The 26,156-nt window shown below is 46.0% G+C and overlaps 1 protein-coding gene across 2 annotated transcripts in view; it reads left to right on the forward strand.

Annotated features, from left to right (window-relative positions):
* Positions 1-11,398, forward strand: part of FUT10 (fucosyltransferase 10) — a 21,116-nt gene extending 9,718 nt beyond the window's left edge. Inside the window, exons 2-5 of one of the 2 annotated variants that reach the window (XM_019470846.1) lie at positions 1,637-1,843; positions 4,097-4,382; positions 8,559-9,394; positions 11,141-11,398. In XM_019470846.1, the coding sequence (XP_019326391.1) occupies positions 1,763-1,843; positions 4,097-4,382; positions 8,559-9,394; positions 11,141-11,365 (1,428 nt within the window). In that variant the 5' untranslated portion in view covers positions 1,637-1,762 and the 3' untranslated portion in view covers positions 11,366-11,398. The remainder of the gene's footprint in view (positions 1-1,636; positions 1,844-4,096; positions 4,383-8,558; positions 9,395-11,140) is intronic. The other variant, XM_009274657.2, reaches the window with a different exon arrangement.
* The last annotated feature ends 14,758 nt before the right edge of the window (positions 11,399-26,156 follow it).

The raw sequence follows: 26,156 nt of genomic DNA on the forward strand, positions 1-26,156 counted from the left end.
ACCGCACCGCACCGCACCGCACCGCACCGCACCGCTGGGAAAAAGTACTGAGTGTTGGGCGCTGCAAATGCAAGAAAGAAGTCATGACCCAGTGCAGTACCCTAGGGCAATTGGTACAGCACACCCATAGTGTGGGCAGTTCCCCCTCTAGAAGAATACCCCAAAATGGGACAATTGCTACTCTTTTACGCAGTCAGGGAGTAGGGGGACATTCAGTGGGTCATCAGAGTCTTACTTTTTGCCCTGCACAGGGTAAGACGTGTGGTATTAAAGATACTGTTCTGCTCCAGGGTGTGCCTTGAGTAGATTTTCACCAACACAGTTGTGGGCAGAATTCGGCCCTTTCCCCTCCTGGTGCCCCATTTTGGCAGTACTCAGCTGGCAGCCATGCACTTTTGTGCCCACACAAAACTTTCAAAGCAACTGTCCCATGCAGAGCAGAACTCACACAGCACGGTTTCATGTGCGGTTTTACTAAAGAGGCTTTTCTGATGGTCGATGGGAAGGGATGAACTCTTGTTGCAGTGGAAACAGAAACAGGATCTTTTTTTTGCCTCTAGCTGCCAGCACCACAGAGGTAGTACTACACCAGGCAGTGGTTTTGGGACCCATCCCTCTTTGTCAGGTTTTTGGAACTATGTGGGTGGGATTAGGACGGGGGAAAAGCTGGCAAGTGCGTGCACATGGAGACAATACAATCACATACACCTTCTTTTCATAGAAAAGCAGCCTAAATTACAGGAGGCACATCTCTGAAAGAGATGAGTTTTAAAACAGCAATTTATGAAACATTTTTTGGTGTGTTTCTGCTTTCTGAGCTTTCAGAATACCCACATTTTCAAACTTTACTCCTCTGCATTGAAAGATAAAGTCGTCTCTTTCTCCCATCCTCTTTTTTTTTGTTTTGTTTTTAAGACGAAGCTGGAATTTGCACCCACTCCTGTTGTCAGGAGTTGGGATTTTCACACAGTAACATCCAGCAAAACAGTAGGACTCTGTGAAAGCTAAAAAAAGCGCCGGGGAAGGGGAAGAGTTATTTGAGGAGGGGCAGACCGGCACAGATATAGATTACAGGGGAAGGGGAACTTGTTAAATTTAAATGTTTTTAGGTGTAGAGAGCGTTTGTGTGTGTGCGCTGTATGGTTACTTTCTCTATGCATTGGGCTGGATATGCTGGTGAACAGAAGTCCCAGAAGACTGCAGTGTAGTAAGTCCCACGGCCAGATAGTTGTGTGCCTCTTCCAGGAGCATTTTCAGGGCTTGCCCCGGGAAGGAAAGTCTGTCACCGCTCACCTGTTCATGAGTCTGCTGAAAAGCAGCATATTTTGCCATCTGAAACTCAGGAAAAGAGCTGCCCTTCCCACACAGGACTGAGCCAGGCCCATCAGCATCTCTCTACACTGACTACAAGGATGAGAGGATGTGTGACCCTGCTTAGAAAGGATGCCCAAGTCCAGGATGACCAGAGGGAGAGTAGATACCTGGGGCTGTGCATGTAGGTGCTGTTTTGTGCAGACTGCTTTCTGGATACCTGGCTCAAGATGTGGCTTTAGCACCTACAGAAAGCCATGGGTAGACACCAAGCTAACCACTGAGCTTGAGGAGCGGTCTTTATTGATGCTGTACCCTTTTTCAGCAGCGGTCACCATGAAGAGGAGTAAGAATGGAGTGGGAAAGCCCTGCAGCAAAGGCTGAAGACTTTAGACAAGCTGGCCTTCGTGATGCCTAGCTCTAACTGCTCTGGCAGGTGTAGCAGTGCAGCATGATTAGGATGAGGAGGAAGAAACTGTGGGCATCTTGCTTCTGCTTTGCAGCTGCCTTTTTCCTTGTGGTGACACTCCAGGTACAGGGGCAAGGGTGGGGGGTATGCATGAGATCGCTCTCAAAGTATGACACAATTCTGGCAGATGAGAGAGAGCATTGACAGACGTTTTCCCTATAAGTCTGTGCTTTAAGAGGAGTGTTTAAAGAAACTCTGTCAGCAACATTGGCCTGGTGGTAATAGCTGACTCCAGAAGTGACATTACACAGAGAACACCTTTCTTGCATAGCTTCTCAGCTCCTGGAGGAGTTTCTCGGGAGTGGTGTACCATACCATACCATGTCGCGTTGCCTCCATCCAGCATTGCCTCCTCTGTTCATGTGTTTGAACTTATTAGGCAGGGAGGCAAGGCTGGACCCATTTCATACTAATGTGGCAGACAGACCATGGAAATCTGAGCACATCAGTAAGTGGTGATGGAAATCTGTCCATCAGTCCTGACTCAGAGGCCATTCTTCGCATTGGGAAGTCCAGTAGCTGGTCAGTAAAAAAATGCATGAGAGAAAAATCAATGTGGAGGCATATTAATTTGTGTCTGGTGCAGGTTACCCTAGATTTTCATTGGAAGAGAACAACTTTTAGACAAATTTAATTGGCCTTGGCTGGCAGTCATGGGACTGTAGGAGACTTCAGTTATGAGAGGGCCAGGATCTGCCCCAGAGATGTCTTTCTGCTTGGGCTGTGCTCTGAACTAAGGCTTTGGTTCAGACTGGTACCTTGGTTAACTCAGAGTGGAGCCAGCAGGAGGACCTCTGAAGCTCTCCCAGGCCAGCTGCCTACTCCAAATTGGAGCCATTTCTTGGGGGCAGTCACTGACACTCAATGGTCACTTTCAGTTCTGTTCCCCTGAACAAGGCATCCAAAGGTGATATGGCTGCCCTAGCATAGGAGCAATGCTAGCAAGTCTTTAGGACATTTATTGGGAGGGTTTGTGACTCTGCTGCACCTCCACAGCTAAGCAGGTAACCTGGACATGAGGTAGTTACAGACGTACTTCAATTATATTGCTGCAGTTATATCTTGTCAAACTATTAGACATACGAATCTTTTCCCCAGCTAGTATCTTGTTGACTCGCCAATGCGGGAGTGTTTTCTGTATTTTTCTGTACAGCTGCACTTTGCACAGCCTCCTGTGCGTGCTGTCCCCGTATCCCGTGTTGCACAGAGCCTATTTAGTCTAGCTACAATCAGTGTATTTTGCTACACAGTGAGAGTGAATGACACAGCAAACAGCAAAATGAATGCATGCAGTAGAGCTATCAGGGAAGATAAATATCTTCAAACAACTTAATATAAACAACACTCTCTCACTTTCCAATATCCTCCTTCAGAGCCATCCGACAAGTGCAAGTGCTGTGGCCAAAGCTGTCTGGTGGGTTTGAGTTCCTCCGTCATTTTTGCAGCTGTTCCTGGGGTGGCATTATGCACTATGAAGGTGCATGCACAAAAAGCCATTTGCACGGTAGCAGGAAGGTCTTTGCCCCACTAAAGCTAAGAGCAGGAGCTATGTATCCTGCGCAATACCTGCTGGCACCATTTCTGTCACTTCGCTCAACAGACTTCTCTGCCCCAGGACACTTTTATGGCAGGTACTACCTGTAGAAAAGAGTGGTGGCTTCATGGGCACCAGAACCCTCCCAGATTTTCTGGGGACTTCATGGCTGATGGTGGGCAGTGTTAGAGGTTTCTCCTATGGGTGGAGAGTTTTTAAGGTTCCTCATAGGGTTTCAGATATGTAAATGATGGTTAATACTGGTAAGTCTTTCACTTCTCTGCATACAGATGGGATTTTTCTCCTCTACCTAGCCATGAAGTTGTAGTTACATTGTCTTTAAGACCTGTCTGCACCCGGTTTATTCAGTCAGTGGTGTAAAAATTAATAGGGGTGAGTACAGATGGCCACACAGAGACATGAAAATATATTTTTTTTTACAGCTAATTTCCAGAAGAAACCTGGCTACTGAAGGGCTGTTCTCTGTTTTGTGCTTTTTCCAGGGAGAAAGCAGAAGTTGTGTTGCTAAATCACACATGATGTGGTCATATCTCAGTACAGAAATGTATTTCCTGCCTCCTCCTTACAAATTCAAATTAAAGTTTTTGCTGTTCTGACGTAAGATCACCTGGATGGTGGCTGCAGTCAGTGAAATGCATCCACTTTGACTGACAGACACTTCACATGCAGACAGTGCTTGATGCTTAAACTCTGATTTGTCAAGCAGATGTCCTGGCTAATGACAGTGATGCGCTGTGATATGTATGTTTATTTCCCTGAAGGTTATCACTGAACTGGGCAATTCAGAGAATAAGGTGGCAGTAATCTCCAGTTTACACAGTGGCCCATTAAAGCCTGTGGAGAGACACGCTTTTCAGTTTAAGAAGCAGGAACTTCACAGCAGCTTGAAGACAGAGTCTGATGTAAATCACTACCCCATCCTGCTCTGGTGGTCTCCCCTGACTGGAGAGACAGGGAGATTGGGTCAGTGTGGAGAGGATGTTTGCTTCTTTACTATCAACAAGACCTACCAGCACAATCAGATGACGAGAGCATTTCTGTTCTATGGTAAGGATCTGTTTCTTTTTAAGGGAGTAACTTTCCCTCCTGCCCAGCTATTTTCCTTTAGAGATTAAATATTCTAGGCGGCAATCACTGAGAGCAGGAAACTTATGCAGCTCATTGTGCTAAACTTTGCCTGGTTCTGAATACCATCAGCAGAGATCCAGAGATGCACGTTCTCTGTAAAAATACTCTGAAAAGTGACCGTGCACGTCTGTGGGATGACTGTTGCCTTGTCTCATGCTGCTTTCCAATCACATGTGCTCCCTGTTTATGGGAGAAAAGATCATTTCCCGAAGCTGCCAAGTGATGAAAAGTCAGTCTGAGATCAAGCCAGCTTTTTCCAGTCTTCTGGCTTGTCACCCCTAGCAGAGGTTCTGCAAGGTCTTTGTTGCACTTGTGCATGTCTTTTGTCTTAAAATAATGCCCTCGCTGGTAACTGTGCAACTCCCCTGCCTCATGTGCCAAGAGATTGCTAGGAGACTGTAAATGGAAAGCAGTGAAAGAAACCTATTGATTCTGCACAGGGAGCAGCAGCTAGTGCAACCTTCTGAGCTGCTCTGGCTCTGCTGCCTCAGAAACTTCCCACTACATGTACTGTAAAGTGAGTCTACAAAACACAAAACATGCATCTTTTAAAAGTAGGCCTTATTTTTTTTATTTTGTTCTTTTTCCCCACACAATTGCTTTCAAGAGAAAAAGTGAATTTTAGGTGGAAAAATAAAGCCAAATGCTTTTCTGTGACTGGTAGGTTCAGCTCCTTTGTCTGGAAACAAAATAAAAGAGAGTCCTGAATCCCATTCACTCAGTCAGGATACAGGTGAACTGGAAATATAGTAAAGAAGGGCCTTTAGCTTGGTTGTTAACAGTGAACCAAAAACTTCTCATCACTAATCTTTTTAGAGCTCCAAGTAGATCAGCTTTGTCAGTTAATAATATAGTGGTCAAGCATGAAAGCGAAGGAGTAACAGCAAAGGAATGAGAAGCTGACCCAATTAAAGGCAAGGAAAGCTGGGTTTGCATTTCATGAAAGCTGTAGTCTGGTGGTTTTGGTCTCTGGTAGTAATTCTGTTTGTCTGTTTCAGCATTGGGAAGACTATTACTGTTAATTTTTAGCAGGCTTGTGGATGTGGTTTACTTACTTATTTTTAAAAGACTATCTATACTGGGCAAAAGACTCTCCCTGTAGTTTTTTTCTTTTTCTAGTGATGCTGGCTCTGAACTGTGTAAAGACAAGTGTCAAAATATGCAAAAATATTACTAATTTTTAAACCACAATAAATGATCTCACAATACTAATACCTGCAGGGACAAAGGTCATAGATGGTATTGAAGGCAAAAAAAAATGCTGCATCAATACAGAAAAGCTTCACACATGCTCTGACCTTGATGCACTGAGCCATGGGCCTGCAAAAAGGCAGATTTTGGTGTTCCAGAATTTCCCTCTAAACAGCCTGCTGAGTGAAAACTTGAACATCTGCATTTCCCTGCTAAGGTTGGATCAGGGCACAGTTTCACCTTCCAAAGAAACTGCATTAATTTTCCCCTTGGTCAGTAAGCAGGTCAAGAGAAGAATGATCCAAAGCCTAGAAAAAATACTGTGCAAAAATAGGGGGTACAGATGTTTTCCAGCAGAACTGCTTTGCTAGGAACACCTGCTTTTCTGCAGCTTGTCCTGACTTACTGTCCTGGCCTGGGAAGCCCCTAGGTGTAGGTGATGACTTTGTCAAGTCCCACCATCTCCTGTTTGGAAGTGAGACATGGCATCCACTTGCTAGATTTTGTCTCTCTTTTTGGGAGGGATTCCCAACTCCATCTTTTCAGTGTCACATACTTCACAAGAGTTTTACGTGTAGCATGAGCTACCAATGCAACTGAGTCAGCATGAGCTGGATCTGGTGCCATGCTGTCAGAGCCTCAGGGGTGTTGTTTCTAAGGGAGGAGCATGTCCAGCTTTTCTGCGCTGGAGTGTTGAGTCCTTGGAGTATGAATCCTGAACGAAAGATGTCTCCTAAGATGCAGAACTTCTCCTGACAGCATCTGTCATTCTCTTCTGCACTTTGCCACATATCTAAGATTTCCTAACTAATAGTTTGCAAGTTGAAATTGCTCGTAATTGTAGTGTTGTTGTGCTTTCTTTATCCCCTCATAAGCTCCTTTATTTCCTTCATCTCGCGGGGTAGGGAGCAGGTTGATGTTATCTTCCCTTTAATCCTTAAAAGCTTTTTGTCTCCTTGCTGGACTGACATTGATTGTTATATTAGAATCAGTCATTCTGATGTGCTCTGATCTATAGTGCATTTTTTTTTAAGTTTCTCTTTGCCTAAATCACTCCTTATTTAGTAAGTTTTACATGTTGCATTTTTGTCTCTCTTTCATCCCTTTCCTTGTCTCATTCTTTCCTGCATTTTCCTTCCCTCTTCCCTGCAATACTACCTTAAAGAGGGAGCACCCTTGCGAGAGACAGGGCTGAAGTGGTATGGTTTAATCCACAGCGTTTCATTATTGTCTGTGTGCACTGCTGCTTCTCTGCTGGGCATCACTTAGAACAGTGTTTTCAAAACCAGGTAGGCCTTATAAGCTTCCCTGTGAGAATTTGATTCACTTTCAATTTTCCTCACCTTCTTGTATCACTATAACATATCAGAACCAAAGGCAGCAAAGAGCATTTTTCAGTGAGTGACACAGCCCTTCATCCTTCTAGTGTTGAGAGCTTGGGACCACCCTTCAGTGGAAAACAGAAGGTCAAATACTTAGTGGCCTTAAAAAAACCTACCTGATGCTCTTGAAGGATCTTGCTCTGTAGGAGGTTGTTATGTTACTGGCAGCTAACATCTATCTTCACTGCAGTAGTGAAGTCTTATGTTGGTTTTATAAGGTCATCCTTGGAGTCATCTTGGCAGGCTCGTGCAGCCACAAAGACCACTAGGCATTTTTTTTTCTTTCTTTATATATTAGTTTTTAGGTCAAAATTTCTGTGTTAGACTTTTGCTAGCTCCCTCTTTTTTCCAATCAGTTGTTTGAGGTCAAGGGTAGAACAGTGAGTGAAAAGTTATGAGTGTAACTGGGATGGTAGAATAGTTTGTCCAAAGAGAAGGGATTTGTGGTGTTTTCTAAACCAGCTGTTCACTGTTTGTTTCAGCTTATGAACCTCCCTTGCTTGACAATACCAGTTAAAAGTTTTGTATATTCAGTGCTTGTACTTAAGTAAAAAATAGATACAGTTATAAGGCAGTGAGCAGGTATCTTGACACAGATTAATTAGCTTTGCATTTAATCTGCAGTAAGGCTAGTCATATGAGTGTAGTACAGCGGTACTGAAGGGAGAGCAAGGGTCAGATTCACGAGCTGGTATTTTGAGTTAAGTTTTGCAGAGATCAGCCTTAGAGAAAAGGCTTCTAGGTTTGTCCTAAAGCTTCCACCACAGCTTTCCTGAGTTGTTCTGGAGGCTCCCTGTCCTTGTAGAGAGGCTCAAGCAGCTGCAGTGGTCTGTTTTTAGATTTTAGACATGGTTCTTCTTCTACCGTTGGCATTAGTTTGAGGATCCATCTTCTGCCAGATGCTACTTCTTTATGTATCTGGTAGGCAGCTGTGATACATCACCTCTTAATTCTCTCTTTGATAAACTAAATAGATTGGCTTCCAAAGTCTCTATGGTACAATGTCTTTCCAAGACTTGAAGTCATTCTTGTAATTTTTTTCCTTAACCCTGTGCAATATTTTAGCATCCTTTTTGTTGTTTTGCTACTAGAACCAAACTGAGCCCTGCAGTAATCATTTCCCTCACATCATAGACAGAGGTAATACCATCTGTTCTCCTATTTACAGAACCGGGGGATTATTAAGCATCTTACTAGTCTCATTTCAGTGCATTAAAATATAAAATTCCTGTTGAGCCTTTGAAATGAGAGGCCTTTAAACTAATATGAACTGAAAGGAAACCATTTCTAATATTAACTACTGATTGCCATTCTCTAGATTCTTCTGCTGCCAAATTCAATTTTATCTGTCATAACACTCCTCTGTCTTTGCATGAATTGCTCTCTTTGCAATACTGCCTTATAATGTCATAAAGGCAATGGTTGTAGGGCTGATATTAAAGTAAAACTAGACTTCTGTGTCATTGTAGTTAGTGTGGCGTGATAGATAGGGGCAGACTAAACACTATTTGCTTTTATCTAGGTACTGACTTCAGTATAGACAGCCTACCCCTCCCTCGTAAAGACTATCATGATTGGGCCCTTTTCCATGAAGAGTCGCCAAAAAACAACTACAAACTGTTCCATGAACCAACCATCGCCTTATTCAACCACACTGCAACCTTTAGCCGCCATTCTCACCTACCGCTGACCACTCAGTACCTTGAGGGTGTAGAGGTCCTGAAGTCGTTGAGGTACATGATCCCACTGCAGATGAAGAACAGCCTGAGGAAGAGGCTTGCACCACTTGTATATGTGCAGTCTGACTGCAACCCTCCTTCTGACCGGGACAGCTATGTGCGTGAGCTGATGTGCCACATTGAAGTAGACTCTTATGGGGAATGTCTGCATAACAGAGACCTTCCTCAGCATCTCAGAAATCCAACTGCCATGGATGATGGGAACTTCTATAAAATACTGGCACAGTACAAGTTCATTCTTGCTTTTGAAAATGCTATCTGTGAAGATTACATCACTGAAAAACTCTGGCGGCCGCTGAAGTTGGGAGTGGTACCAGTGTACTTTGGGTCTCCCAGCATTGTAGACTGGCTTCCTAGTAACAAAAGTGCAATCCTGGTATCCAGTTTTTCACACCCTCGGGAGCTGGCCCACTATATCAAAACACTGGATACAAACGATCAAGAATATGAGTCCTACCTACAATGGAAACTGAAGGGGGACATTTCCAATCCAAGGCTGCTTACAGCGGTGAAGGAACGCAAGTGGGGAGTGCAAGATATCACCCAGGACAATTACATTGACACCTTTGAGTGCATGGTGTGTAACAGAGTGTGGGAAAACATCAGAAGGAAAGAAAAGGTACTTGTGACTTTGTCCTTGTGTCTCAGAGAGGCTTTAAAATGGCATTAGGCTCATATTTGTCCCAGGAAGTTTGATTACCAGATTTCTGGCCAGCCTACAACCACTGGTATTGCAATGCCATTGGGTTGTGCATCCTCATGTCAAAAGGTGGTAGCAGAAGGTGTAGGTCCACAGCCAGATCATGTGTTCCTCATACTGCTGCAGTGCTTGAGCTTATACACATTGACCATTGAGCTGGTGGTCATTTCAGCAGAAGGCTTGAATTGTTCAGGGAGGAGGTTTTTATTAGGCTACAGAAAGTAGCCTAACTTGCCAACTTGCTTTAGGTGACCTGGAACATTTGGAAACAGGTTGCCCAGAGAGGTTGTGGGATCTCTGTCCTTGAAGGTGTTTTAAGACTCAACTCAGTGCAATTAGGTATGATTGGACCTGTTTAGAAGAGGGAGCTGGGCTAGATGATCGCTGGAGGTCTCTCCTGACTTAAATACTCTATGACTGTCTGGATCTGCATATGTGTGGGTACATGCAAACTTGTAGTGACAACATGCCATTGTCTGTGGCCACATTTGATGGCTAAATATTGAAACATCAACGTTCAAGCCAGGTTGTGCGTTTGTGAGAGGAAGTGGACCTGTTCCTCCCAGTCTAATCCTCTTGAAATTATGCTGATAGAGACCAGCTAGAAATGGCTGTCTTATCAGGAAGCCCAGCGCTGAGGGCCCAGCAGTCTTGCAAGGGTTCCAGCCGTGACACCAGAAGGCCATTTCAAAGGCACCAGGAGCTGTTCAGTCTCCTGAGGTTACTAGCTGTGGTGGATTTGGCTGTATTAAACAGTGCATTACTTGGAATTAGCCTGAAGCTGAAAACTCTCACCACATACATTTCTGAGTTGGTGGATACTCATTTTAATTGCCACATTCCTTTAAGGTTTCAAGGTTTACGTACCAAGAGTCAGTAGCCATTTTTTAAACTCTCCACGAGCTCACTTATCAGCATGAATCAAAAAAACCCTTTTTGTGTCCAGTAATGGAACTGGTCAATGGCTCTAGTATCCTACAGCTCTCCTGTATCCATTAGGCCATATTTTAGCTGGTCACAGTCTGAGCAGTACACTATGTGGCCAGCCAGTAGAAGGGAGATGAAGAAAGCATTTGAAGTTACTAAGGTGAGCTGAAGTGATGGGGAATGCAAACTGGTAAGCATTACATGTAACCAGGCTTTCCTGTTTGAATCTGGTGCATATCTGGACAGATGTGCTCTCTTTGAGTTAGGAATACAACCATGGAAAGGTATAGAATAGGTTAGATACAGATTTTCTTTCCCCATGCTTTTGTGGCTCTCTAGTCAAGAAGACTGTGAAGACCAGTTTGCTCTCCTGGTCAGATTCATGGCTTTTTTTTTCTCCTTAAAAAAATCTCATTAAGTGTGTGCATATTTAAGATGAAAACAGAATATAATGATGAAAACAGAATTCCTTGCCTTGGAATTTCAGTTTGGGTGGGCTGGTGCTGCTCATTTGCAGCCAGACCTGATCTGAGTCTCTGGCTCTTGTCAGCATGACTGGCTTTGTCCTGGGCACTTTGGGGAGAGCTTCCCCTCTGACATCCACAGGGACATGGCTAGGGCCTGTAGTGAGAAGGAAAATGTCACTGACATGCTTTGATAGTTTACTAATGGCATAGCACCTTTCTTCTCTGTCTGTCAGGGTCCCTGAATAACCCTTTTATTTCTTCCCATTGCCAGGGATGGCTGCCCCGGAGGTGGAAGGCTCAGGTTAACCATCTGAGCTGCCCCAAACCAAAGGCGTTCTGGTTCTCATCTTCAAACCCTGGCTGGACTTCTCTCCAAGAGATGTGGATACCAAGCTTCGAGCAATCCAAGAAAGAAGCTTGGGCACTGAGGCAGCTGGTGGAAAGGAACAGGAATTTCACAGCTCAAGAATTTTGGATGCTTGTATTCAAAGAATAAACACAATGACCTGTAAAACAGAGTGAGCTCCTCAAAAAAGTCTGTGGAATTTTCTTTTGTAGGTGACCTTATCATACATAGGATTGGTAGCCATAGGAATTAGACCTGTGAGACTGAATTTAGTATGTTCAGTGCTGAAGGGGTACTAAGGAGTGCTAAACAATGGAATCACCCTGCCAGGTGATATGTATACATATATATATTTATATTTAGAATGATTTATATTTATATTAATTGTCATTAGTTTAGATGTTTGAGCATTAAGGCACAAGTTGTCACGGTTCTCAAAGCCCAGTTTTAAGCACACAGCTAGTTCCCATGAAGCAGATGGATCTCCCTCCATCTTTAGCTAGATAACTGTGTTCGTGGCCTCAGGACCCCTTTTTCCCCAGTCCAGGAGCCTCCTTTGCTGCATTGATAGCCACGAGCTGGAGAGCAGCTGACACCATTGCACTGGTACAGTTTCTGTGCTGCTTTGGAGGTAGAGGAAAAACTTGGGACTGTGTCCCTGGATAGCTCTTTATTATCAATTTTCCTGGCATCAGCAGATTTAGCAGGGACTTGGCGGGTTTTGTGTCTTGACAGTGAGTGCCAATGTAAAGTGCATTAGTGCTTGGCACAAGGAAGCACCATCTGTTAGTGTCCAGGGACAGACTGAATGAAAAACGTGCTGGCTCAGATTTACCCTCCATCTTCTGCTAAAAATAAGCAGAACACATGAATATCTCTAGTCCCCAGAAATAAGGCTGGTCTCAATCTGACTTACCTTCTTGCCTTTCTGATGATGGACTAATATTTGTATCACATATAAACACAGAATTATGTGCTTGAAAGGGCAGGGATAAAACTCAGAGTCCATTGGTGCTGAAAAGTCTTCAATAGGCACAAGAAGAGTTAGGCAAGCAGCCTACCTGTTTTAACACACAAACCCCAAAATTATCTGACAAAAAAAGTTGGTGATCTTGGTCATCACTTGCCAAAAGACACACCTTTGCCTGGTATGCAGACTGTTGCAGTTTTCACCCCAAGTTCTTCCAACCTCAGTCTGTGGAGGAGTCAACTTCCACAGGATCTGCAAAATGGCATTATCTGGGTGGAGCCATTCCAATGAGGGACAGTCATTCATACACATGCCCATGTACACAGGCAAACGTAACTACTAATACAAAGTTCTTCACATTGCTGGAAAGGCAGATTTTCACCTGTGTCACGGATGAGTGGAATGCACCTCACTCAAAAGAGAGAAGCAGCAATATGTTTTATTGAGGTAAAATAAGAATTTGACAGAATTCAATAAATTTGATGGAATTTAACAAAGTTTAACAGTGGTTTATCAAGGCTCAATAAGTTTGATGGCAAGGTTCACCTTATTAATTGCTGTGTGGAAGAAACATACAAAGGAAAATTGAGTTAGAATCGAGTTAGAATGATTCACACAGAGACTGGAGACGCAAAGGGTAAGGAAGACCCTCCTATTGAGTCACGAGGTTCAGAGTGGACCCCCTTGCTTTCTAAACTCCTTTTTATACTGAGTACTACATGGATTAGTAATGTTTCATTACTATTAATTCCGCATGCTATCAGTCACTTACCAAGGATCTGTGACGAGTAAGGGATCTCTCCTTCTTGAGCAAGAAAGGATCTCTTAGTCTCAGGTAAGGGATCTCAAACCTTGAGAGGCATCCCTGCTCAAGGGGAGAGTCACCTGGTGTGCAGTCCAGCTGCAGTTCGGGGAGAGCTCAAATTGGGTTCATCCTGATGGTAATATTTATAGAGTGAAGTAGTTGGCTCCTATTCAATAGTATAGACAAGATAGATGTCTTTGTTTTAGCTCTGGTATCTTGTTCTATACTTGGTAATCTTCCATTTTTGGGCTTTGAAACCACCTTTTGTAATATTTTTCCGAGGCACCCTCACTCCCATGTACGTGAGCCAGGAGCTTTCCAGCTTGCCAGTTCACCACAGGGCATGAGGCCCATTGCTCCTTAGCCAGCCTGAACCAAAGTACGGCTAGGGGTCAAGTGTATCCATCACAACCTGTTTGATAATTTCCATGCAATTGTTCCTTGTAACAGACTATTTTAAGATTGCTTTCAAGCATCTGGCTGTTTTATGAATGGGCAGCCATGGGGAATGATGTGAATAGCATTTACACCAAGAAATCCAGCTGCAGAATTTACTTACCTTGGAAAAGTTTCCTCACCAGAAATTTCCTCACCAAATTGCTGGTGAATCTTTTATTACTTTTAAATCTAGCAAGAGAAAGAGCAGTTTTGTGGCCACAAACCACATAATATTAGTCATTGTTTCTATGAGCACGTGCTTAGTTTCGATTAAGCAGAACAGTCCCACTGAAATTTCTCACCACCAGTGTTTTGCCAATGTGGCACACAGCATCTGTTGGACATGTCTTGAACTCTTTCCCCAGTGGTCTACAGTGCAAATGATAACTAAGCTCCACAAATGAAGCCCTTCAGGAAAGTGGCCTTAACAACAGACTTAGAGGCTTTCCTAAATCAGGACCTAGAGCTGGACATAAACCCCACAACATTCGCAAAGGGAACTGCTGAATCCCCACCCATTGCCATGAATCTCTGTTTCTCCTCCCAGGATGGCATAGAATACCTGCAGCATGAAGGGCTAACTGTCTTTTTTGTGATGTTCTGCTGTCTCCTTTGCCAAAAATCTCAAGCCATGTTGTTTAAAGACCTCAGGAGCTGCAGAACTGAAGATTTTTTTTCCTTTTTTTCCGTGGTGGAATCTGTCGGGTCCTGAGCTTCCTGAGCAATCTGCTAGACAGATACTGTCCAAAGATATGAGACATTTTTACCTCAAAGAGTTTATGGTGCATTATTATCCCCCATTTTACTTTGGTGGAGTGGGAGGGAAAGGAAAACTGAAGTAACTGGTTTACAACTCACGTTCTGAAATTTCAAGTGGTCAGCAGCAGGTGTTTCAGAAGAGGTAACATCTTCATCCACTGCTATACACAGTAGAAAGATGAGCCCCAGAGCAGTTGGCTGAAGGTGTGCTGTGGTATAAGATAATTGTGACTCAGCCTCACAAGATCCTCTCACAATGCATCCTTTCTAGAAGATAAGCATTAAGCTCTTGGCTCCCACAGGCTAGTTCAGAGCAACCTAAATTTGGCCTCCTGGTCTTTAATCACCCTCTAGAGCCTTTTTTTCCTGTGCTGGGTGGAGAGAAGTCTTAGTGAACATCACCCTGGGAGACTTATGGCAAGGATTTGTGCAGGGCAATCAAGTGTAAGAAAGACTGACCATCGCAGATTTTAGTTGATCTCTTTTCTCCCCCTACTGCTTTGAGAAGGAATAAGCAGAAGCAACTGACCAGTCTCTCTTTTTTTTTTTTTTTTTTTAGCTGATTTGCTAGCCTTCCTGCCATGGACAGGTTTGTAATGCTAGCTAACAGAGGAATCCAATTTGTTTGGCAGGTTTATGTATATCCTGGATGGCACAAACCTTTCTTTTTCATTTTCTTTTTGCCTTAGATAGGCAATAGCAGAACAGTTGAGAAAAACTCTGCATTTCCAACAAAAAGAGCTGATTCTGGATGAATGAGTGCATGCTTCCCAACCTCTTCTGTAGTGGTAACGAGCTGTCCTGATTTCCCCTGTTGTGGGATATAAGACACAAAGACAGTTCCTACTGGGCTTGCGTTTATTCCCCTGAACCCGTATCTATCAGCTCCCCCGGGAGTCATACATATTAGTGGCCTCTAAGCCTGCAGTGGCATTTGCATCTGAAATACAAAACCTCAAGACCAGACTGCCCCTTTAGAAGATGTCTGCCGTCAGCTTGGAGGTGTCTCTGGGAATCTGCAGCAGTCCTGGTGGGGCCGGGAGAGCCTGAGGAAAGAGGCAACCTTGGATGTCAGCCTTCGACATGGTCCTCCTTCTCCCTCTCCCCGAGGAAAATCAGGACTGGGACACGGACAAATGGGAGCAGGGATTGCTTTTACCCTTCCTGCTACACTTGCCTGGCCTCTCTACTTCCAGCCTCTGCCTTCCACCAGCTCCCCCTGATATACCTGCAACCTTGTACCTCCCGTCCTCCGTGGCATCTGGTCATGTTGGGAAACAAATACAAGGGGGTTGTTTTTCCACTGCAAACATTTGCTCGCATTTCTCCACTTTTGCTGTGTCAGAGGCCTGAGTCTCCTCCTTGTCCTCCTTGGGGTCTGGCTGCCTGTGCTCAAGGCCAGCTCTGACCCAGTGCAGTGATACCTGGGATCAGGCTGCGGGGAAGCAGCTAAGGTGAGCGTGAGAAGGAGCTGGGAGAAGCCTCACCTGGGGCCTCCCCTGTCACGCCAGAACTGCTTTTGAGGTCCCGAGTCCCTGTCCGGGCTGTGCTGTGCCATGCCTATGCCTGGCCACGGTGCTGACCATGACCAACGCGCTGTCTGTCTCAATCTTGACCTGCTTCGTCCCTGTGGACCTGCTGGGTGATCAGTGGGCTGTGTCTGACCCTGCCCTCCATCACTACCCCTGCCCTGCGTGCCCTACCTGTCGTGCAGCATCCCCTCCACCCTGGTGCTGCCCAATCGGCTCCACTCCCAGTGGATTTTTTGTGCCCCAGCCAGGGGCCCTTCCAGAAGCTATTGCTGGTGGCAAAAGTCCCCTGGGAATACCTGGTCCTGCGATCGTGAGGCTTCCTCCAACTAAGAGTTGCTTCGCCTCTTGGTGAGCTAGTCCACAGCAGATGTCCCTACACCACCCCTTGTGATGGTCCATCCCCTGACTGTTAGCCACAAGCCCTCAACAGCCGCATCCCCTGTCCCATGGCAGAGTGCTGTGCAGTCGGGCCTGTCCCTTGCCTACAGTGCTCTGCCTCCTCCTTGCCTTCCTGCAGTATTCCAGTGTTGGGGGCTCTTCTGCCACATCGCTTTGATCCCAAGTGTGCACAGACTTCAGGTTCAAAATTTCTTTCCTCCTCTGAAGTCTGGTCACTCGACCTGTTTTTCCCAGATTGGTTCATTTTTGCATATTTGTTTGGTCTTAAAAAATCTCCTTAGCATTGACACTAGCCAACGCACTTGCCTTGTTTCATTTCCTTCAGGAGGACCTGGCGGCGTGGGAATGTTAACACAGGTGGGAGCAGATCATGTGAGATTGCCATGCTAGGCATACATTAGAGGAACAATGGAGTATTTATCCCAGAAAATGAAGAGCAAGCCAATGACTGGGAAAGTGATTAGAGAAAAGAAATATAAGGATGACTTTGACTGTGTTCATCTCAATGCAAGACAAGCCTCGATCCTATGCTGTGGGTGCACAACTGTGCATTGTGGGCTTCAGAGGCCAAATCCTAGCTTTCCTCCCTCATTCAGCATTTTACAGAGAAAAAAAGCCAAACGCTTGCTTGTGGCAGGCATTAAAGAAAGCCAAAGATCTCAATGCTGGTAATGCACATTTGCAAAGCACATGATGCTCTGTTTTGTCAGCAGCATGGCGTTAGCCTAACATGAAATACAATGAGGGTGGCTGTGTGCTTCTGTAGAAAAGCGTGTCACTACTGTGTATGCATGAGATGAATGGTGGGGAGGTTTCACATAGCCAACATAGTAGAGCCACATACTACACAGCTCTGTGGAGACTGTTCAAAAAACAGACTAAGGTTAAAGCCAGGCTCTCTCTGTGTAATTAATGGAAAGAGAGAGCTCATCTGATTTACCTTTCACAGGAGCACTTTCTCCAGCAGCAGAAAGGATGGGAGGCCAGGCAGTATTGGGGTGGTGTGGACATATGCTGCTGTGTCCTGCTGGCTGACATTCCCCCCTAAGTGTTTTTAAACCATTGTTATTGAACCCTCATGTGCAGACCTTGTTTTTAGTATGTCTCCTAAACTCAGGGTTAATGGATTAATTATTAAAAACCTACAGCCATTTGCTGATCTCGTAACTCTCTGGCCTTGGAAAAAGATAGGGCATAGAGACCGCTATTTTGCATCTGATCAATCAAATGTCTTGAAAGCAATCTTGTTTAATATATGTATATATATTCTGCAGGGAAAAACTTACCTGAAGATTGCTAAGGTTGCAAACTAAAGCAGAATGAAGAACACTTGTGTAACTGGTCCTTTTAAAAACAGGGGTTTTGTCCTGAAATATTATGGGAAGTGGGAGCATCACCAAACCTATGAAGCCAAATCCATTTTGCATTCCTGGTCCCATCCCAAAACCACACACACACACAAATTAGTTACCTTCTCCTTCCGCTTCCTTTCACTTGCTGTCTGTCCTGAACCTGGAGTGAGGTGAGAGTCTGGGAAAAGCACCATAGAAAGAGACTTAGCCAGAGGCTGTCTACCTCTGCCCAGGCACAGGGGAAACACCTGGCATCTCTAACCTGGGGGGCATTTGACTTGCCAGTCTGTCAGTCTTCTATACACAAAAAGCCACATTAAATGGCAAGAGGCTGCATGTCACTTTCTGATGGCTTCGGTCAGAGGGCAACCTTCCTGGGCTCTGGGTCCCCTGGGTATGCAGGTCTGTGGTCCCACAGCTTCCCAGGCTGGGAGAAGTAAGTGGGGCAGTAGGCTCAGAGGACTGAAACATGCTACACACTGCAGGTTTGAGGAAGCCTAAGCAAAGCCATCTCTGTTTGACGGGCTTTGCTGCAGGCTCCAGGGATGCTTGGCAGCTTCATCAATCTTCCTTTCAATGCTGTGTGTTGCCTGCAGAGAAGCCAGCTCCTTCTGGCCCACCAGCATGCGTCTTCTGGACAGCGGGGTGTCCTCAGGCCTCCGGTCTCCACTGGCTGCTGCAGTCCTTGCGGCAGGGCAGGGTCCAAGGCAGCTTGAGGTGCAGCAGCTGCAACCTGGAGATGGAAGTGAAAGTGCATCGGTTATAATCCAGCAAGCCTTCCAGGGTCATGAGGCTTGGAAGGTAATTGTATTTTTTTTCCCCTTTGCTGGCAACATTTCTGAATGTTTTGGTGTGCACACTTTGCAGTTTCAGGTATTTCTTTAGCAAGGGTAGGCCTCAGAATACCTTTTTTACTTTATATGGACAAGGAAATGGTCTCATACTGCACCCCTGTTCAAGCCATTGGCGCATTGAGAAAGACACTATACAAACTGTACAGCAAGACCGGTGATGAAACCAAGAGACCTGGCAGTCAGGGTATGGCTCCCCAGGAGGAGTCATAGGCTTGCTATAGATCCGTTATCCCCAGGATCATGTGTGCCTTTTGTAACTATGCCACAAAACTCTCACTTTGAATAAATTAAGCTTTCTGTGGAGTGTAAATTATTAATGCACTAAAATGTGCTGTTAACAGTTGTTTGCATTTAAAGCTATTACTCACTGTTCCTGACTGATGCATTTTGTTGTTTGCCATTTTCCCCGAGTCAGCAAAAACACATCCTTTCTCTCCATGCTGTGTATTTTGTGAAAAGACCACAGAAACCCAAGAAGATCCATTCCAGGGGTGGAAGCAGTACATACAAAAAAACCCTAATAATGGAAGTAGGTTCAAACTCTGATCAGAAAAGGCCCCTTCATTGCCTAAAAGGACTTAATCTTAGAATTTAAAGAATAACTCTTCTTCTGTCTGAGAGGTCAGAATTGGACTGTCTGGCCTAATGACTAGAGCCAAAGCCCACAGCCAAAACATGACCAGGAATCCAGGCAGTAGACAGCGGCCACAGGGACATCTTGACTGTCACTGCAGGTTGCAGGTCACTCAGAGGGTGGTGTGACAGAGGGACTGCACCTTTGGTTTGGTTGAAAAGCCTTGCTCCAGCTTCAAATGAGTCTCCACCTCAGAGAAGCTGGTCCCAGACCCTGGGTTGTTGAGGCGCGGGGGACAGGAATGTAAGACAGCTTTGCTGGGACTGTTGTCGCTGAGGGAGGGTTCCTCTCCATGCTCAGTAGTGCTTCTTGCTTGCTGGGCTCCACTCTGTAAACAAAACAAAGGCTTGAAATATCACCTGGGGCAGCCGGGGCAGGTCCAAAGGGAGGCTCTGCCCCTTTGCTGTGGCACCCTCTCGTTGATAGACCCCCCTCCCTGCCCCTTCTCAGACACCTGCAGAAGGCCAGACTGTCCAACATGGTGCTTCTTCTGGTGGGATGGGATGGTCACTCACTGGAGAGAATGGGAAAGAAGATGAAAGGAGGATTTCAGGTGAGGTTGGAGAAAGATAGCCTGTATGGGCAGAGGAGCTAGTCCCATGCCCTAAGGGACGCTGGTTGTTACCGCAGAGCTGTTTTTAAGATGCCCCATGGCATGCAGCATTAAGACTTGCTCTTGTTTTGGCAGGGTCAGCCTGCCCCAGAAGGGGAGGAGTTCCCCGAGATAGGCAGAGCAGCTTTGTCTGCTGCTTCCTACTGGGGAAGGACACTCCCCAGGGACAGCCTCACTGCAGTGGCTGTCAGCAGTGCTTTGGAAGGGAATTGCTGTTGCTTTTCAGGGTCCGTTTGATAGAGGCAGAGAAGATAGTGGTCAAGAGGTATAGAGGTTGAGCTAAGCATGCTGATAACACACCTGAAAACCTCTGGAAGACAACTTTGAGCTGTTTGTAAGGTAGGGCAAGTTGGGTTAGATGTGCTGACATGAATGTATCTTCTGGGGGGGGTGCTCCTCAGGTGCATATGGCATCGGGAGGAGGTAATCCTGCTCAGGCCATGTCTGCCACCCCTGTGACATGGTCTGGAGTGCCAAGTCCTGTTATGAGGGATGTCCCACTACTGTAGGGGCCTAAAACTGAGGTTTCCACAGAGCTGGAGACATGAAAGTGAAGGCAAGGAGTTGCTGTGACTAGAGTGTAGTTTAACTGCAGTCAGGGTTACCCATTACATGCTTGCACAGCCCACCTGATGGCACTTCGCCATATGGCTGATGGCTGGGCACATGGAAAAACAGACCTCTTGCATCCTGCACAAGGAGGTCAGTGATAGTTACCAACGTAGGAAATGCTGTTAAATACATCACCTAAACCCAAGTTTAGAGTGTGAGGGAAGGAAACAGATGCAAGCACTCTTAAACGAGAATTTGTCTTTTTGGGGCCTGCCCATCTCAGAGATGATAGAAGGTGATGTCCACACAATTTGCTATTCTTAGGATTTTCAAGAATCCTTTTTTAAGAAAAGGATCAGTCTTTCCCCACTGCCGCAGGAAGGACTGTCAGAACTCACCAGGCATGGTGGAAATCGCTGCCACACCATCCCCACACTGCATATGCACTGGTGGGGAGGCTGCATGCGCTGTCCCCACCTCTGTATGTAGCAATGTTGCTTTGTTCACACAAACACCAAACTCACTTGTGCAGCTGTGACCCAGCTTGTGCCATCTGTGGTAGGATTGCTAATCAAAACTAATTAAAGCTACATCCAACAGCACAGGGAAATTTGTCCAGTAACCTGGTAACAGAGAACCAAGTGTGAAGGAACCATGAGTCACTGGATCCTAAATCCCTGTGCATACTACTAGGGCATTGCAAAGGGGCTTATAGTAAGTGTAATGTAATTTAATCGTGCTCAGAAGTTGCTGTATGTCATCAGAATAGCATAAATGTAAATTCAGGGTAAGGGCTCTTTAATGCTTGAAACACTGGTCCACAGTGTGGGAGCTGGTGAGAGCACCATGACGCAGAAGACTGTAGATAATTCAAATGCTGGGTGGCATTGTGGGAGGATGGTGGTGACTGCAGAGCCAACCACTTTTGTTGGGCAGGGTTACTGGGGTGTGTCTATGACCCCATGCTGCAGCTGTTCCAGCATCCCCTCTCCCACCTGTCCAAAAAGCATGCCTGCTACCTGACACCAGGGCTCCGCTCTAGAGTGAAAAATTAGTTTGCTGGGCTGGAAACCAGCTCTGGGGGTGCTGGCAAGGGCAGGGGGGAGATATCCAGAGTTTTTTCTATAGGAGCAGCAACAGTGATTTGGGCACTATGGAAAGCTGCAAGGCTATAGAAATTTTTACGCTTACAGAGAAGCAGATACAGCTGCTGCGAAGTCAATCTAAAGTGTGTGTATGATTCCTTGTCTCTTCACTCTTGTAGGCAGTATTCAGCCTTTGAAGTCCACTCCAGCACCAGTGGAGAGCAGCCAGAGGCTGTAGTGCACCTGTTCTGTACCTCTTCAAGAGTTGCTACATAAAGGTATTCATACCTGTACTCATGGGAAAAGCCACCAGAAAGATGTTTCTCATTTGCATGGAGGGGGTCAGCTTTCTGAGGGCATTTCCCCTGTCCGTGGCCAAATCTACTGCTAAGGTGCCAGAGGAGATTATCCTTGGCAGCACTTCTTTCCAGGCTCTTTGCAGACTCAAGCAGATGTCCTGCTGGAGTATCCCTTGCTCGGGACATCTTCTTTGGAGATGAGGCTAAGTAATTCAACACCTGAAATGGAAGCATCTGAATACTCTGCCACTTTGAAAGTCCAATTTTGAGATGTTGAATTTCTCTGTAATGGGACCAAACAGTAGATTTCTTGCATGTGATTTTTGTTGATTTTTTTTTTTTCTTTTTTTTGCTTGGCCCAGATATGCTCATGCTTTGCAGGGTCAATGGTGTTACAGTATTTCCTCAGAGGGAGCTGTTGGAAGGGTGGGGTCAAATCTCAGCCCTCTGACAATGACTTCTCCTTTATCTCTGTCACCTGTGGCTCTGCACAGAAGTGACTAAGACTGCCACAGCACAACATGGGATTTTGCAGCATTTCCCCTTGGAATGTAAATGTCGAGTCTACCGAGGGGAAGAGCAGAGGAATCAGGAGCAAGTGCCAGGCTGCTAATGGAGAGGAAAGGAGAGGCAGAAATGTGTCTTCCCAAAAAGGCACTGAGCGCTGAGCCCAGGATCATGGGCAATGCTCTCTCTCTTCTCAGGCAGCACTTGCTGCTGGGGAACCGGGGGACCTGACCCACTTAGCTCCCACCTCAAACCCTTCGAGTCACGGACATACCTCACAAGACTGCAGCCCACTTGGCCTCTTTCTTGCTCCAGGTGGGAACACCGCTTGGTGAAAGCTTTGATTTGTTCACTGACACCCCAGCTCCTGAGTGTTGGAGAGGCTCGGGCACCATGCTACAGCCAATGATGATGTGATGGAGCAGGGCCACATGCCCACAGCTGGCTTCTCTCCCTGCTGCAGTGTGGGGACAGATGTGTTCCCCTGGTGTATGACAGACCCGCTGTCCTCAGAGGAGGCCCTGAGATCTGCCCTGACATGGGCTGGATGGCAGCTGTAGTGCATGAAGGGTGTCAAGGGTGGATAGGTGGAGGTAGCCTAATTTTGGGAGATACTTTGGTCTGCCACAGGTAGCGGGGGTGACTGTGGGTACCCAAAATACTGTTCCGTGCATCAGCATCCCAATGCCCCAAAGAGCAGCGGGACTGGCTGTGAAGTTGTCCCAGATACTCGTTAACAGATGGGGCAACATAACCTTGAGAGATGACAGGACTGACTCAGCCCTGCGGATGCATTTCACGGTCAATACATCCTGTGTCGATTTGCCATCACATCCATGATGCCTCAGCCAACCGCAACCTCAGAACCGATATCAATATTTAACACCCCCCCACCCCCCCCTTCCCCGAGCAGCACAAAACATCCCGGCAAAAAACCTCCGGTGAGCCCACCAGGCCTGCTTGTGCAGCGGGCGGGAAGCGGGAGTGTCCACGCCGCGGGTGTAATGTCCCGCAGGGCCACCAGGTGCCACTGCGAGGCAGGGCACCGCTGCCTCACAGCCGCTCGCCCACCGGGGCTTTTTCCCTTGTGGTGTCGGTCGCTTTGGTATCTCGCATCCTTCTCGAAAAGGGTGAACCTCCCCTAAAGCGGGGTATGAGCTTTGCATCTCGTTCACCTGTAAAGAGAGAGGAACTAGCCCTCGCTTGGGCGGTGTCTCAGCTGAGTACTTGGGCAGGAAAATTAAAATACATGGTCCTTCATATGAGAAACAGCTTGTAACATGGTCACTTGCAGTTCCTGCCCTGTCAGCCCAGGGAATCCTTCACGCTTCCTTGCATGGAGCACAAGTATTCTCGAGTATGCTTTGAAGGAGGTACTCAAAGCTCTGTTTAATTTCTGTGACATGTAGTCATGGAAATGATGCGCCCAAATACTTAGGAGGATGAGAAATGAACTAAGTGTTCAGACTGCTGGACTGAAGGGGCTGAACTTCAGGGGGTACCCTGCTGGCAAGCAGCCTGGGCAAATGTGGGCATGAGTGAGTGGCTTTTAGTGTGCTGCGTTTATGGACTGCTTTCTCTTCAAGATCCACTTCGTATAGCAAAGGACAAAACTGCCATTATATCAGATTCAAGAAACCTTGAATTGTTAGCCCATGAACTGTTTCATGGTTTATTTACAAATTCACACCAAACTGTGTGTTATTTTAATATTATTACAGAAGAAGGATGTGAAGAATGTTACCATTCCCCAGCACTGCTCCTGGAGCTGACCATAGTCAAGACAGGCGTGAGCCTTACATTGCTGTGGATGCCTCTGGTGCATCCTTGCAGCACAGCCAGATTTAACACCAATCTTTAGACTGGGTTCAGAAGACAGTTTTCACTTCAGGACAGATTTGTGGAGAGATGCTGATGTTCTTTCTGCTCTGCTCTGTACAATGGAGTGTGGTCTGCTTTTAACATCACCTGAAGCTACTGTTTCTCTTGGATCCAGGGCACTGGCTTGTGACTGTATAACCAGCCCGTATGTCCTTTAGGCTGTGCCAGGAAGCTTTTTGAGGCACATGGAGGGTACTTGGCATAGGCAGCCTGCTGTCCTGTCTGTGATATACATCTGCTCTGCATTGCCTGACACAACAGGGGACTGAGTTCAACAGTGCTGGTGGCACCCAAGATCCTATGAATGTGGCCCTCCCCTTATCACCCTAAAAAGCACTATGCTCCAAGAAATAGCAACTAATGGTAATATTCACTTTCAGTCCACTGCAGGTTCTTTGGGATGCCTGCACAGTAAGCTAACCGCAAAATGACAATGTTGGTGCCAGCAGGAAGCCACAAAAGGAGGAAAAGGAAAATGTCAAATCCATACAACACTTTTAACACACCCCATGGTGAGAGGCTGTATTTACAAACATCTAGGCTTGCTCCTGAGCAGCAGTTATCTGCAGTTTATTGATCAGTTTAATAATACTACATCAGTAGTTTCACATTAGTAATATTACAGTACTAAATGAATATGAATCAGTATATTAATACTACAGTTTATTTACACAAATGAAGAAAAGGGGTAAGTGCTGTTTTGCAAGCATTTAATGTTATGTGGCTTTTCTTCCCTTGTTATACGAAGAATCCACAGGTCATTATTAATGTTATCATATTCATATTGGCATCCCACCCAGGATCAAACTGAAATGTGATTGATCCTTGTTCTACATTTCTGAAGTTTAATTTGCGGTTAAAGTACTTCCTATGGCAGCAGGATTGTGCAATTAAACCAGTAAGGTCTGGCCCATCTTCCCTGATCTCTGCAGGGAGGGACAGTCCCATTTCTGCGTAGTGTCCTGGTTGTTGACAAAACCCCCAGTTTTGCCTTCCTACACTCAATTCAGTCATCGGGTGCGGGGGTTGCTTGTCTGTCACTGTCATCTGTGCAGTTCTCCCCGGCAATCACCCTTCTGCCTCCCTGGTGTGTCAACACTTCTCACACGTGACAAAGATGCCTGCTATATAGCAGGGTTTCCTCATCTGGCTTTTCTTATTTGTTACTTAAAAGCAGTAAAACCTCAGTATACTGGACCCTCAGCGAAAAAAGGAAAACACGAGAAGTTGCGTGACAAAACACAACTAACAAATGGACAATTAGAAGTTACTAAAGGAAATGGTGTTTTAGTAAAAACTTACAGAGTTTGCCTCCTCATTTGGTTGCTGACAGACATATATAAAATGATTCAATAGAATTACCAAAGATGACTGAAGCACGCTTAATGGTGTTTATGAGCACCTTCTCAGAAGAGCACTGTATTAGAATAAACCAGGGTCAGGGGTGGGGAAGAACTTTCTGCAATGGCCCCTCATGGACAGGGGCAATATTGCATTAAGGTAAAAATTCCTGTAGGTTTGGCAACCCGCCTAGAGACGTCGACAGCATGTAGGCATGGAAGTGCCTCTGCAGCCGTCCCCCCTTCCACGGAAAGTCAGGTTTTGTTGCTGCTGTGCAGCTGGGCCTGGGTGCCCAGGTGGGCTGGCTTTCTGTGCCCGGGCATTGTGGTGCCCAAAATCAGTCAGAGAAGGTCAAGACAAGCTTGACTGCTGAGCTGGCTGCTGGAGAAAACAAATCTGCTTGGCCCCTGACACGCAAGGAACTGGCGGAGCAACTGCTCAAATAAAGATATGGGTGTGCAAAGCAGTGATGACATGAGTTGAGAAGCAGTCATCCTCTCCTGCCACACCAGGGACCTGCTGGCTAACACTGGGAGGAAGAAGGCTGCAGGGGGAACCTTCTGCCACAAGTCTCGTGGCCGTGGCCACAAGTCTCGTGGACTGAAAGTGAATATTACCATTAGTTGCTATTTCTCGGAGCATAGTGCTTTTTAGGGTGATAAGGGGAGGGCCACATTCATAGGATCTTGGGTGCCACCAGCACTGTTGAACTCAGTCCCCTGTTGTGTCAGGCAATGCAGAGCAGATGTATATCACAGACAGGACAGCAGGCTGCCTATGCCAAGTACCCTCCATGTGCCTCAAAAAGCTTCCTGGCACAGCCTAAAGGACATACGGGCAGGTGTATTGGGTCTCATTTGATCTGAGCATCACAGAAGAGCAATCAGAAAAGCAAGCCTGAGTGGGAGGGAGACTTCACA

The sequence above is a fragment of the Aptenodytes forsteri genome, unplaced genomic scaffold (genome assembly GCF_000699145.1).
Source record: "Aptenodytes forsteri isolate BGI_AS27 unplaced genomic scaffold, ASM69914v1 Scaffold224, whole genome shotgun sequence".
Taxonomy (NCBI): Eukaryota; Metazoa; Chordata; class Aves; order Sphenisciformes; family Spheniscidae; genus Aptenodytes; species Aptenodytes forsteri.